The 15,360-nt window shown below is 38.2% G+C and overlaps 1 protein-coding gene across 1 annotated transcript; it reads left to right on the plus strand.

Moving 5' to 3' along the window:
- Positions 1-14,104: 14,104 nt before the first annotated feature.
- Positions 14,105-14,838, plus strand: LOC106424804. Its single transcript, XM_013865553.3, has one exon. The coding sequence runs from the start codon at positions 14,374-14,376 to the stop codon at positions 14,731-14,733; it is 360 nt and encodes a 119-aa protein (XP_013721007.1). The 5' UTR covers positions 14,105-14,373; the 3' UTR covers positions 14,734-14,838.
- Positions 14,839-15,360: the final 522 nt, after the last annotated feature.

Here is a 15,360-nt window from a genome sequence, read left to right on the forward strand (position 1 = left end):
ACACGAAACAATCACGGTGTCTATTACACCACACAGAACAATCAATATATGTCTAGTGCACTAGACATCTACAACCAATGTGATGATAGTACATAGCTATTCTATGCACCCGCATTCTCCTCATAAGGATACATATATACGAAGTGTCGCTAGTACAGTCTATCTATGTACCCCTGTCCACCAAGTAGCGTCGATGGTACAAACGTCTCTGCACCACACGCCCAGTAGCGTTGATAGCACAAACGTCTTTGCGCTACATGCCCCAACAAAAGTAGCGTCACCAGTACAAACGTCTTTGTACCCCCCACGCCCCACACAAGTAGCGTCGAAGCTCAGACAGCTCTGAACTCACGCCCGTCACATAGTCCATACTCATAACTATGTATATACATATATATAACAATCCTCAGCATCAAACATTTTAATCAACCGTTGAATCCTATATTATCCTATTTCCGGTTTAACAATCAATAAAAAAAAAGAACAAGCAAGACTCGATTCACAGAGACAGGTCATGTTTCGAAACTAAACTTTCCATAATGGTAGTACTAAGCTAGCTCGGGATTTAACGAAGTAGCCCTCACCTTAGCAATGAAGAGAAGTGGTATCTATGAACTCCTAGTGCTTAAATAGACTCCAAATCTGAAACCAGGGCGACAAAACCGAGTCAGAACACCTTTCGATCTGTTGAAAACGGGTATGGTCAAGGTCTATGGAAAAGTCAACTTATTGGTCAAAAGTCAATCTGGTCAACCTTTGACCAAAAATCAATTTGACCTAACCGACCGGTTAACGGGTATGGTCAAGGTCTATGAAATGGTTTGTTGTCTTCAATCTCCCCCTCTCGTGGGACTTTGTAGCCATGCTCCATGGGCATCCTTGATGTCTTGCCTCCATAAGCACCTGCATCTTTCAATAGATCAAGTGTATACATCCTTTGGGACATGAATAAACCTTCCTTGGATCTTCAAATCTCAATTCCAAGAAAGTATTTCATTTCTCCCAAGTCTTTAATCTCAAACATAGATTTAAGGTACTCCTTGGTTGCTTTGATACCCTCCTTATCACTTCCAGTGATAATCATATCATCAACATACACAAGGAGTGCAATCATAACTGAGGGAGTAGTGAGAGTGAAGAGGGTATGATCTAGTTCTGACTTCTTAAAGCCTCGGCCATTCAATGTGGTACTTAGCTTATTATACCAAGCTCTTGGTGATTGCTTCAACCCATAGATAGCCTTCTTCAGCCTCAATACATTCCCTTTCTTTACTAGATGTTCCAGACCTGGTGGGGGATACATGTAGACTTCATCCTCAAGTTCTCCTTGTAAGAATGCATTTTTTACATCCATTTGCCACAATCCCCATCCAAGGTTAACTGCCAAGCTCAAAACAATCCGAATAGTATGTAACTTGGCTACTGGTGCAAATGTCTCAATGTAATCCTCTCCATAGGCCTGAGTGAATCCTCTTGCTACTAGTCTAGTCTTCTTCCTCTCAATCTGCCCATCAGCCTTGTATTTGATTGTGAAGATCCATCTACTAGACACAGCCCTCTTCCCTCTTTGAAGTTCACTCTCATACCATGTATCATTCTATATCATAGCTCTTGCCTCAGCTCCCACTGGTTCCTTCCATTTCTTATCCAACATTGCTTCTTCATAACTTATTGGAACATAGCTCTCATCCAAGTTCACCATGAATGCGCAATGTGCTTCTGGATATTGAGAAAAGGAGCACATGGCCTGAGAAGGATGCTCCACAGCCTGGGCATTGTAGTACACTCTCGTGTTTACCCAGGTAGAAGGATCCTTCCTCAGCCTTGTGCTTCTTCTCAACACTGGCTCTTCTCGCACCACTTCTTGTACTTCCTCTTGTGGCAGTATACTTGTTTCATATGTTTCTTCTTCTAGCTGACTTGCCTCAGCTCCTTCTTGTTGCTGACTTGCTTCATCTCCTTCTTGTTGCTCATTTGGTTCCACAGCTTGATCATGAGAGGCAGAACTCTCTTCTCCACTTGTGTCTTCACTGCTTTGAGTTTCTGTTTCATTCCCCCCCCCCCTCATGCTCAAGATTGGAAGCAGAATGATCCGGTACTGATGTGTTTGGTGTAGTGTTCCTCACACCTTGCTATTCTTGATGTACATTGATTCCAAGACCTTCAAGGATGATTCTCAATGTAGTCGCTCTATCTGAAGTGAGATCCCTCAAATCCTCTTGAATCTTCTCCTCATAGTACCCTTTCTCTTCAACAAACTTCACCTCCCGTGATACCAATACCCTTCTTGTGTTGGAATCATAGCACTTGTATCCTTTCTGACTTGATGAGTATCCAATGAACATTGCCTTTGAGCTTCTTGCTTCTAGTTTGTTCCTTAGTTCTCCAGGCACCATCACATAGCATAGACACCCAAAGATCCTCATATGCTCTAAGGATGGTTTGTATTGATTCAGTACCTCAAACGGAGAACGGCCTTGCAAGATCAGAGTAGGCGTTCTGTTGATTAGGTAGCAGGCTGTGGCAACAGCATCACTCCAAAACCTCTTGGGGACGTTTGATTGGAACATCATAGACCTGGCTACTTCCATTAGATGTTTGTTCTTCCTCTCAACAACTCCATTTTGCTGTGGAGTGTAAGGACAGCTTGTCTGATGCAATATCCCATGTTGAGATAGGTGTCGTTTGAATGCTTGTCATGTGTACTCTCCTCCATTATCAGACCTGAAAATCTTTATCTTGGCATGATAATGGTTAGTTACATAGGATTGAAAGTTTTTAAATGCATCAAGTACCCTATCTTTGGTTGGAATTAAAGTTAACAAGGTGTATTTGGATTTTTCATCAATAAAAGTCACATAATACTTATGATTCTCTCTAGATAAGCATGGAGCAGTCCAAACATCAGAATGCATTAAATCAAAACACTTCTCATAAATAGTAGTGGACTTAGAAAAAACAGTTTTACAATGCTTGCTTAAAATACAAGCTTCACAATATTTATTCTCAAAAGAAACACCTGGCAACATCAGTTTCAAAGCCTTATTATGAGGGTGTCATAGTCTAGCATGCCACAATGCATTTTTACTTAAACTAGCAGATGAAACAGAAGTAAACGAGCAGCTTATATCAAATACAGGAGCAAGATCTTCAAGTAAATATAAATCTCCTTTGGTTACTCCTTTTTCAATCATCTTGCTGATTTTAATATCCCGAAACTTCACATCATTAGGACTGAATATAACATTACATTGCAAATCAGTAGCACATTTCTTGATTGATACCAAGTTTGAAGTGAATTTAGGCATATTATAGGTTTTAGTTTCCTTATTAAACAATTTAAGACTTCCTATTCCTCTAATAGGAATCTTATCACCATTAGCTATCATCACATGTCCATTAGTTGGTAAGATGTCTTTAATTAAACTAGTGTCACTGATCATATGATGAGATGCACCAAAATCAACTACTAAAGGTTTAGTGATATGAGAACTAGAAATGTGAGCAAGGATGCTTGACGGCTTAAATGCATTATCAATTCTAGCAATATGAGCAATCTTAGACTGATTAAGCATTTCTCTTAAGCTATCAGGCATCTTAACAGTTCTAGATGGATCATTATAGTTTTCTATAGCCCTAGCACCAAAGGAATAACCAAAGATGTTACCATTCTCCTTGAACAACTTGATGAGGGCATCAAGATCGGATCTCTTGAGGTAATCCTAATCATTGTTCCCACGGTTTCTTGGAGTTCCAGTGTAGGCTACAAGAGACTTCCCATCACTTGCCTCACGTCCATCCATCTCCGGTCCCTTGCTTGTACTAGCTCCGCTTGCTCCATCAGAGATGTTTGCTCTTGCCTCACGGTCCTTCATGAATTTTGCTGGCTTGAGGTGTGGGTGAAGGATCCAGCAAGCACTCTTCTTGTGTCCATGCTTCTTGCAATGATCACAGCTTCCATTGAACATCCATTCCTCATACTTCCCATGCGCAGCCTTGTTAGCTTGAGGAGCTTCACCTTGTTCAGCTTGGTAAGCTTGATTGGCTATGGACAGATCTCCTTTCTTTCCAAACAACCCAATGGACCCTTGTTCCTTCTGAATCTGCGCACACACTTCTTCAAGATCAGGTAGAGTATCTTCCCTCAGCAAGTGTTGAATGAGACCATTGTAGGCTGGGTTCAAGGTAAGGAGCAACCCAAAGACTTTATCTTGCTCTCTCCTCTTGTTGAGCTCATCAGCATCCGTTGTGCTCGGCCTAAGCATCTCCATTTCAGACAAGAGAGTTCTGAACCTCCCTAGATGCTTGGTGAACTCCATATCCTCTTGCACCAGGTTGTTGATCGCTTGCTTTACCTCAAACACTCTGCTTAGGTTTGAGGTATTGCCATACACCTTCTTCAATGTATCCCACAGCTATTTAGCAGACTCACAGTAGCTGTATGCATCTAGAATCGCCGGCTCAAGTGATGCATGAATAACGGACATCACCAACATGTCCTCCTGATGCCACTTCTCAGCCGCATTGCTCGTGGCTTCACCTTCAGCCTCTCCTTGGGTAATGAGCTTTGGAGCTTCTCCTGGTGAGATTTGCTTCCAAAGCCCTTTGCTTCCCACCGTGGTTCTCACCATCTGAGACCACACCAAGTAGTTGTTTCCCTTGAAACAAACTGCCACCTTCATGTTCATGTTCATTCCACTCTCCATGTTGAATGATGAACTCTTTAGACTTCACTAACTTTATCTTGAGCTAAATGACTTGTAAGAACCTTCACAGCCTCAGCCTTCAACCCCCCCCCCCCCCCCCCCACTACAAGAAATATGAGTATTGGTAGCACATCACGGTAGCATGAATTCACAAACTGCTACTAAAAATGGTTATTTTGGATGTCTAGCTCTATCGTAGCGTTAAATCAACGTTACGTAGTATTTTACAGGGATTTTAGGAAGCGGGAAGTCAAAAATCCAATTTTTATACTTGTAACATTCATGAGTGCCAAATACTTAGTGAAAAATCACTTTTGCCACCAAAATATTTGGTTTTAGTAGAACTATTTTTTTTCTAAGTTTTTCATTTTTTCTTGCTCAAAAAAAAAAACAGCAATTCACTATTTTATCTTCTTCTCCATTATCCACTTCAATCGAGCTTCTTCATCCTCCATCTTCTTCTATTATGGGTCATCTTTCTCTAAGTTTCCCTTAAATCGATTGACTGAAATCGAAGTAGCAAAACTAAATCTAGAGATTGAAGAGTATTAGCGGAGGAGGAGACGAAGCCACGACGGAGATGCTGCCGGAGTTTTAGTGACGGTAACGTCTCTTGTATGTTTATAAGCTAAAGCTTGTACCTTTGAAGCTCTGCTTAGTTTTGCTCCCTTAGACTTGGTCTCACCTTTTCTTTTAGTTACTCTGTTTCCTTTGAGAAGAAGCGGACATTTCTGGTGCTTCTGATTCCTGATCTTTGTGATTTCTAGGGTTTGTGATTCATGATCTTTGTTTCCAGAGCAACCCGAGTTTGAAGATGGTTTTGACGATGAGATTAAGGAAATCGTTGAGAAGTTTAACTTCAGGGAACCTGTTGCCTCTGAGGTAAGACTCTTTTCTTTTGGCTCTTGAGCTTGATTGAGAGAGTCAAGCTAAAAAAAATCGAGTGTTGACCCTCTAAGCATGAACACAGTCTCTGGCTTATGATGTTTGTATCTGAGGGGAAATTGGATTTGTTTGCAAGAGGTAGATCGATTTGTTTCTGGGCTATGGTGATATATATGAATCCAGCGTATTATCTCAAAAGGCCAAAGCATTTGGCATTGCTTTCCATTGTGTTCGTCTCTGTTTCTATGGACGTTTGGGATCGTATATATCTTGCCCGAGAAAATGAGTTAGGTTTTGTATGAATATCTCTGTCTAAGAGACAGTTTTAGTATCATTGTAAGCATTAGCTTATGCTGATTTTTTATGTTAGGGAGCGTAAAGCTGTTCGGTTCGTTGATGATGGTCAAAGTTCGTTCCTTTAGCTTAGAACAATTTTAAAGCTCATGTCTCTCTTAATTATCAGGTATGCATGTTTATTTCTTCTTTCTTCAAGAGTTTACACAAGACTTGTTGCTGTTTGGTGAGTTACTTGCATCAGAGGAGCTTGTCTTGTGTCTGAATCCCCTTTTGCTGTGACTGGACTGAATTGAAACTACAGTTTGATGGCTTGTGGTGAGATCTTATTTGTCTTTATCTGATCTGATCGTAGCTCTTATTACTGAGTTTAAGTTTCATATCTGTTGCGGATGAATGGAACCATTTTAAAGGCTGCTATGTATTGATTCGATAGGAATGGTGTAGAGCCTGATGATTGACGAGGCATCAAGGGTTGCGAGTTCTAGAGTACCAGAAAAAGGAATCCTTGCTCCGAAGCATCTTCACTGCCGCTTCGGGTTGAGATTGTGAAGGCTGCGACTGTGGATTCAAATTCTCATCATCATCCTCTCGGTTTGTCCTGACTTCAAGTGTACTTAAAAAGAAGAACACGTTGGGGATTGTATGATCACTTTCTTGTATTGGCAGTGCGTTAGTCTCAAAGCAACTTTCCATTAGAGGAAGACCACAATGACTTGCATTCACTTCAAAGGATGATTTAGGTTTCTTTGATTTTTATTTTGATATGTTAAAGCTTGTTGAGGCATATGTTCTTAGATGAAGTTCCTAGACTTAGCAATCATAGGAATTGTTTTGGTTTATGTTTATTTTGGATGATATATAAAATAATGTATGTTTTGAAAATTTAATGAAATATAATTTTTTATATATAGATCAAATTGCAATGTTTTTATTTACATTTAGCACTACAATTTATGTGTCAATTAACATTTTGGCAGTAATAAATTAGAAAAAAAAAACAAAAAATAATAAATTTTTATTTCAAATTCTAGACCCTAAACATGCCCTAAACTCCAATATCCAACACTTGTGATAAATTTCAATATGAACATTTGTAGAAATTAATAACTAGAACAATAATGTATAGATGACAAAAAAAAGTTTTGTATTTTGTAGTTTTTTCAAACTTATAATTTAATTTTAAACTTAAACTCCATGTATATCCTAAAACTCAAATCATATAATTAATTCTATACACTTTCCTAAATTTCTATACAATTTCTTAAATTTCAAATCTTTTCTCCAAACTCTAACCCCAAATTTCAAACTTTAAACTATATATTTCAAACATCAAACCCCCAAAAATACTCCAAACCTCAAACCCTGAACTTGAACCTTACATATACATACTTCAAACCATATATTCATATTTAAAATGTATACTTAATAATTTTAATACCCTAAATTAAATCTTGCATACAAAGTCATAAATCTAATATATTCAACTTATAATATAAATTCTAAACTTAAATAACAAATATATTCTAAAACTCAAACCATATACTTAACCTTAAACCCTAAACAACATATCTCATATTAACTTATATCATAAAACATTCAATCTTGATTTTTTAATATTTTAGTCAATCACACAACTTCAAAATTTAAATACAAAATTCAGATTTAAAATTTGAAATTATGATATCAAATTATCTAAAGTTTTTTTCGTCAAATTATTTTAAGTTTCTATAGTTAATTATAATAACTATAAATAAATAAAAAGCAAATTCAATTGTTTTTTGAGCCATTGATTTATTTGGATCAAAGACCCAAAATCAATCTCCTTATCTATCCTCGTCCTTATTTTCTATTGGTCGAGACAATAATAATGAAGATCTCAATTATAGACCATTGATCACAATTTAATCAATGGTCCAGATTATTTTGTGTTTTTTTTCTTCTGATTGGCCACACAATCCAACCCTCTCTCTTCCACAGGTCTAACGCCTCTCTTCTCTGTCTCTCTGTTTCCTCTCTCTCTGATTCTGGTTTTGTTTTTTGGGTTCTTAGTTAAAGAAGGTGGAGGAGGCTGAAGAAGCTTGATGGTGGCGGTTTCGATGTCGACAATGGTGGTCTCTTTTAACACAACTCTTCACAAATCTTCTCTGAGTCCGTGTTAATCTTAGATTCTCTGAAATCTTACATGCTTATGTCTCTAATTCTACACACACACATACACACTTGCATCTGATTGTTTATATGTTATTTTTTTTTTTGTAGCTGTAGCATCAAGATTTACTCTGGCTTGAAGCCTCATTCTGCAAGTTCTTTCCTTTTTCTTCTTCTTAATCTAATTGAAAGATTTTGTCTTTAAATCGACTAGGGTTAGTACGAATGGGAGTGAACTGATTTATTTAGTGTTTCTTATATTCCTTCACACTTAACATGTTTGGGTTTTTGCAGGAACAAGATGTGGTGTGGAGATGACAGATAAGGTAGCGGTGGTGGTAGAGATGGAGCCGAGCAAGAAGAAAAAGAGAAAGGTGGTCATGAGGAGTCATGACAGATGAGAAAGCTTGATGGTGGTGGAATAGGAGAGACAATGGCGAGGTTTGACGGTGGCTATTCAAAGCCGATGAGGCAGAAGAAGAAGAAATTGACAGCGACGAGTTTTACTTTAGATGCAGGGTTAATTTTTTTTTAGGTTAAGTTGTTTCATGTTTAGATTATCAAACCGGGTCTGGTTTACTTAGTTTTTTTAAATTTCGGTTTAGTTTTGTTCAACAGATTTTGTTTGTTTATTGATTTTTATTAATAAATCAATTTGAATTATAAATTAATTTTCGATTTAATTTTCTAATTATTTAGTTTTCAATTAATTAATTATTCATAACTAGCTTATTTAATTAATTAATCATAATTAAATTATTTAATTAATTAATTTTGGTTATTTTTATATAGTTATAGCATTATATATATGTTAGTATAAATTATTTTATAGCACATATCGAATGCTATAAAACATGAAACTATAACTCAAGAATAACGCTATAATATGTTTATTTATTATAGCATACGAAAATACGCTATGATAACTGGAGAGTCTATTATAGCTGCGGCTGTCACGGCGTTCATCGAAACGCTACGAAAACGATACGGTAGCACATTCTCGACGCTACTAATGCCGATATTTCTTGTAGTACCCACAACTTCAATAACACACAAGAACCAGACTTTGAACTCGGACAGCACCCAGAAACTCTCAAGAACACAAGAACACCAAACAAACTCTTCAAAGCTTCAATCTTGAATCTTCAAAGAACCCACCACGAACTCAGGTTCTCACGAACCTGGATTTGATACCATAACACTTATAGTGTTGTTTAGAGTAATCTGAGTGTTTAAAGAATATTAAAAGAGATTTAGAGAAGATTAGAGTATGAAATGAGATTAAGAGTCTAATATGGAACCATTGAGATTCAAGACTAAGAGAAAAACTCAAAACTTGCTTAATCTTATTAATGAGAGAGTTTACCTATATAAGAAGAGACAACTAGGGTTTTCGTAAAGTAGAAGCTAAGATAAGCATGTGGAGTCAATGGCCATTTCAAATCCATCCAATTGCCTTCTCCACACGTTTTAAACATCTCCTAGCTAGATGTTGCTTTTGCTTTTACTTTCCAGCTGTGCCAGCCTGTCCAAGACTCTCCCTTATCCTTTCCAACGGTCTGATTCATCCCACAAAGTCTAAGGTAGTTTCTTATCTTCACATAAGTTACTCGGGTAACTTAGTAAATGTTTGGTCGAGGTTTATGTCGTCCTAGATCGTACGGACGGTACGGCCTGTACGGCCAGGGTCGACCTAAACTCTCTCATTCAGCCCAAGCTTACCTTCTCTTCTCTTCCTTCACCCTATCCTCTCTTCTGTTCTTATTACTCAGCTCATCTCAACACTTCTTGTTCATCTCCAACAATGGAGTTTCAGGAGACATATTAAATCTATATCTATCTATTATTATAAAGTATACTTTGTCTCTCTCCTCTTTCTGCCACATCACTAAATAAGAGAAGGAGAGAGTGACACGTGTCCAAGTCTAAATCAGGTTTCTGCTTTACATTGTTGGGCTTTACCTATGGGCTTTACATTGTTGGGATTCAATGATCTTTATTTGGGATGTTACAAAAAATACTTAAGTCCGATACTTCCATACATATTTTTTAATAGTTGGGGAGGTCAACATCAAGAGTTCGTCTTGGTCATCGACTTCTCATTTATCTCCAACAATGGAGTTTCAGGAGACATATTAAATCTATATCTATTAATATAAAGTACACTTTTTCTCTCACCTTCTTCTGCCCCATTACTAAATAGGGGAAGGAGAGAGTGACACGTGTCAAAATTTAAATCAGGTTTCTTCTTTACATTGTTGGGCTTTACATTGTTGGGCTGCGATGATCTTTATTTGGGCTGTTACAAAAAAATACTTAAGCCAATACTTCCATACATATTCTTTAATAGTTGGGTCGTCGACATCAAGGGTTCGTCGTGCTCATTGACTTCTCATTCATCTCCAACAATGGAGTTTCAGGAGAACTATTTGAGACGAATAGTGATGATGATTCCTTAGATATAGAACGATACGCCCTAAATCAGGAAAGATCACTTTAGCTGGGTGTTGGATATGAACCGAGAAGGCAAATGGCACTTCTGGAACTGAGATGGATTGAAAGGATCGTCAAGAGATGTGGAATGGCTCTTGATATACCCACGATCTAAGGCTAACCATCTAAGAAAGAATGTAGTGTGTTGGCTAACCACCAAACAACACACAAAGATGAATTGGCTGATCACCAAATCAACAAGCCGGTTCACACCAATGAACTAGCTAAAAAACTCTCTCTCTCACTCAGAGAAAAGAAGAAAACAAAAAAATAAACTCAACTTAGACTGATTTTATTCATGGAAGAGATTACATATTTATACTACTGGTAGTCAAAGAGAATTAAAGAGAATTGTGGGAAAACAAGGCATATAAAATAGAAACATTGACTAGAATATTATTAATGAGTCAAAGACTCAGTCTTCCATGCAGATTGGTCAAAGATGACCCTTCGGTTCACGTTCTGGTCAAGGAAACCCTTCGGCTACTGTCCAGGTTCATCTGAACCTGATAGATGCACGGCGGTAACGATAAAGATTCCCGCGGGACTGTCCGGATGGTCTTCAGGTTCTTCACGACCCAAGCTAAGTCTGGCTCGACTATTGTCCTTGGAATGTCGAGATTGTCGGGAAAGACGAGCTCTGGTACGGTCAGTTCGGTCGTTTGATCGTGGTTCCAGCCGAAACTCCATTCCGGACGAACGCGGGTCGATCCAGTACACGGCTCGGTCAGTCTGATCGGTACGGTTGGATGGATGAACCTCGGTTGAATTGTTCAGAACGTCCTGATGTCCATGCGGAGCTGGTTCCATGTACTGATCCATGGACTGGGGCACATCATTCCCTCCTTCTTCAAAAAGATTTGTCCTCAAATCTGTAACATTGAAAGGAAAAGGGTTATAAGCAAAAGAATTATAATCAGCACAATGCTCACCTTAAGTTTGGTCCGGTTTTTGAATGGAAGAAGATCCTTCTTGGTTCGCTTGATGACCACAGATTTGTTCTTCATCTAGCCCCTCCATTGGCTCATTTGTGAAGTCATCAAAAATCGGCAATGAGACTGAAAGTTCTTCTTTTTCTGGCTCGGTTTCAACTTTGTCATTCTCCAAAGTCACCAACGGTTTCTGGTTTTGGCACTTGTTAGCATAATGACCGATCATATGGCATTTGAAGCACCTGGTAGAATGAGCTTTGCTTGTGGTTTTCACAGCTTTGCTTTTATCAAAAGAAAATACATTAGTTTTCAAATTGGAATTTGAAAGAGAAGAAAGATTACCTCGTTTGAGATTATGCTGTTTTGGTGCAGAAGAAGTGTTGGCGTTTCCCTTCTTTTTGAGTTGCTGAATAGCAAAAATTGCCTTATGCAACATCTTCTCCAAACTTGCATAAGTCTGAAGCTCATTCCGATCAAGCATATCACAATTGCTTATCTTGGCTTTAGTGAACGAACGATCACCATTTTTGACCCTCTTCTCATCATCATCTAACCTGTTTTGTCTTTTCCTTTGGTTTCTTTGTTTCTGCACAAAATCAAACCCATTAGAAGCAAAATGTTTCTTATCTCCAAAAATCAATTGCTCTTTTTCAAACACGGTTTTAAAAGGATAAAAAACGTCTTGTTGTGGCTTTGAAGCCTGCTTTGATTTCTCGTGAAGTCCAAACATCCTGAAAAACACTTAACCAAAGAGTTAGCAAATAAAAATCATCACACTTTCAAAGTGTTTAGCTCACGATTTTTAGGTGATCACTCAGAGTTCTTTTCACTGGTTCAAAGGATGATAGGCAGTCAAAATTCAGCAATCAAAACCCAAAACAACTTTTAAGGGTAAAGAGAGAAAGAAAGATGAATAGATTTTTATGTGGATCCGCCTTAATTGTCCTAAGGTTGGGTTTGTCTTCAGCCAGCAGAGTTTCTCTTCCACCGCTCCCCCTGGATTTCTCTTCAGAAGTGATTCAAGCCTAAAACGATAACTCTTTTTTTCTTTTTTTTATATCGTTTTTTTATAAAGGCGATCACAAGGGAGTAAAGGTACAGCCCAGATCCAACAAGAAATAATAAAAGAAATTTGTGGAGAGATGAGAAGATGAAAAGATGAAATAAAAACAAACCAGCCAAAGTGGCTCTGATACCACTTGATACGCCCTAAATCGGGAAGGATCACTTTAGCTGGGTGTTGGATATGAACCGAGAAGACAAATGTCACTTCTGAAACTGAGAAGGATTGAAAGGATCGTCAAGAGATGTGGAATGGCTCTTGATATACCCACGATCTAAGGCTAACCACCTAAGAAAGAATGTAGTGCGTTGGCTAACCACCAAACAACACACAAAGATGATTTGGCTGACCACCAAATCAACAAGCCGGTTCACACCAATGAACTAGCTTAAGAACTCTCTCTCTCACTCAGAGAAAAGAAGAAACAAAAAAATAAACTCAAACTTAGACTCATTTTATTCATGGAAGAGATTACATATTTATACTACTTGTAGTCAAAGAGAATTAAAGAGAATGGTGGGAAAACAAGGCATATAAAATAGAAACATTGACTAGAATATTATTAATGAGTCAAAGACTCAGTCTTCCATGCAGATTGGTCAAAGATGACCCTTCGGTTCACGTTCTGGTCAAGGAAACCCTTCAATTACTGTCCAGGTTCATCTGAACCTGATAGATGCACGGCGGTAACGATAAGGACTCCTGCGGGACTATCCGGATGGTCCGCCGGGTGAGAATCCATGTCTGTCTTCAGGTTCTTCACGACCCAAGCTAAGTCTGGCTCGACTATTGTCCTCAGAATGTCGAGATGGTCGGGAAAGACGAGCTCTGTTACGGTCAGTTCGGTCGTCTGATCATGGTTCCTGCCGAAACTCCATTCCGGACAAACGCGGGTCGATCCGGTACACGGCTCGGTCCGTCTGATCGGTACGGTTGGATGGATGAACCTCGGTTGAATTGTTCAGAACGTCCTGATGTCCATGCGGAGCTGGTTCCATGTACTGATCCATGGACTGGGGCACATCAGAGAAGTCTTGGTATCGTTTCATCTCCTGTTCGTCTCCCTAGAACCGTTACGCAATGAATTGATTGTCTATCATTAACTCTTTCGACCCATTGCAACCACGATTTCACATTCAATGCATTTTCTCTCTCTCTTCAAGGCGGTGCAGCTACAACCATAAAAAGATTAGTCTACATACCGTAAGCATCATCTTCACAAATAAAATATTTCCAAGTAGAAATGGCGTTGTCTCAAAGCGTGTGTTTGTAGGACGGGTTTACCCCTAGTAATTAATATATCAGATATAATCTTAATTCAAGTTCTTTTTGAAATAAAAAATTCAGTAGTCTAGTGGTTGGTTTATGTTTAGATAGCGTCCCAATCGAGTTCGAAAGCCCAAACTAACAATTTTGTTTAAAAAATGTATTTTTTGAAATCCAAAATATTTTGGTTTAGGTCAGATTCAGTTTTGGTTTTTTTTTTTTTATTAAAATTTGAGATTTTAGATCCATTATTTTAACAGTTTCGGTTTGGAGTTGGTATAAGTTTCTTGGGGTCGGGTTTGGTTCTGTTTTTCCGATCCGGATAGTTTGCTAAACCATATGTGGAACACAGCTGACTTACGGTATTGTGAATGCTTCAAATTTTGTAAAGAAGTAAAAGACCACATGAAGACAGCAAAGAGGAGTACATAAAAAGTCAAATAAAGTCTTTTAGAATACAAAACCATAAAAGTTATGGGCCTTCGCTTCTCTGTAATCCCACTGATGACCAAATTGTACAGCGCACGACGACCTCTGCATTTCCGTCAATTCCGGCCATGAATCGCCAAGCGCCGTCGTTATTATGTTAACCGACGTCTTTTGGCTTCGCACGCGACGGAGCCGCATCGTCTTCTTCCTCATCTGTTCTCCTTTACTTATCCCACTCCTCTGTGCCTCAATCCCTCTCCTCTGCGCCGCCGAGATCTTCAGTCGCCTCCGCAATCGCCATCCATGGTTCGCTAAATCCGCCGATGAAGATGATTTGCGGCTCCAGAGATGCGAGGAAGGATGTAACTGCGGCGGGTCTGGGCCGGAAGAAGCGGGATTGCTTCAGAGATACTTGGAAGATCAGCTGATTCTGGTTAGATCTGTTTACGGATGCGGTGAAGAAGAAGACCAAAATCGCGATCCCGATCAAAATAGGATTTTACTTCTTTCGTGATTGTTTGTTTTGAAGTTTTAGATGTTTATGTAGATATAAAAGCACACGGATCCGATTTATTATATACTTCCAAACTCCGATCAATTGAAATTTTCCACTTTCGTCTTTGTGTCTTTCATTCCAATTTTTTCTTGCAAAATGAATTCTTCATTAGGTAATAATTCTCACACAAAAAAAAAAAATTAACATAGATATTTGAGTATTCGTACACCCTACACACAAACTCTACCCTATTTGCCTTATTTCTCCCTAATTTTCTTCCCCCCCATCTACTCATCGTCTCTCCATTCTATAGTATTCCACTTCTTTTAGTATATTCAGCTAATTTGCTCTAGATATTTTGACAACAAATTTCATCAAAGAAAAAAAACATTTATATCTTTATTTTACAGATATATAAATATAAATAGTTATTTAAAAAAATAACATAATATATATAGGAGGAATTTCACTTATACCATTTTTGTGATACCATTATTCATGTTTACCATCAACAAATAAACATTTTCAAAAATACATTTTTTTCATTAAACGGTAAAAGACTCTTATACCATTGGTCATTATATATATAATAAATAAATATTTAAATAAATAAACCTTAAAACTTAATTCTAAATCGTAAATCAT

The sequence above is a fragment of the Brassica napus genome, chromosome C6 (genome assembly GCF_020379485.1).
Source record: "Brassica napus cultivar Da-Ae chromosome C6, Da-Ae, whole genome shotgun sequence".
NCBI classification, from domain to species: domain Eukaryota; kingdom Viridiplantae; phylum Streptophyta; class Magnoliopsida; order Brassicales; family Brassicaceae; genus Brassica; species Brassica napus.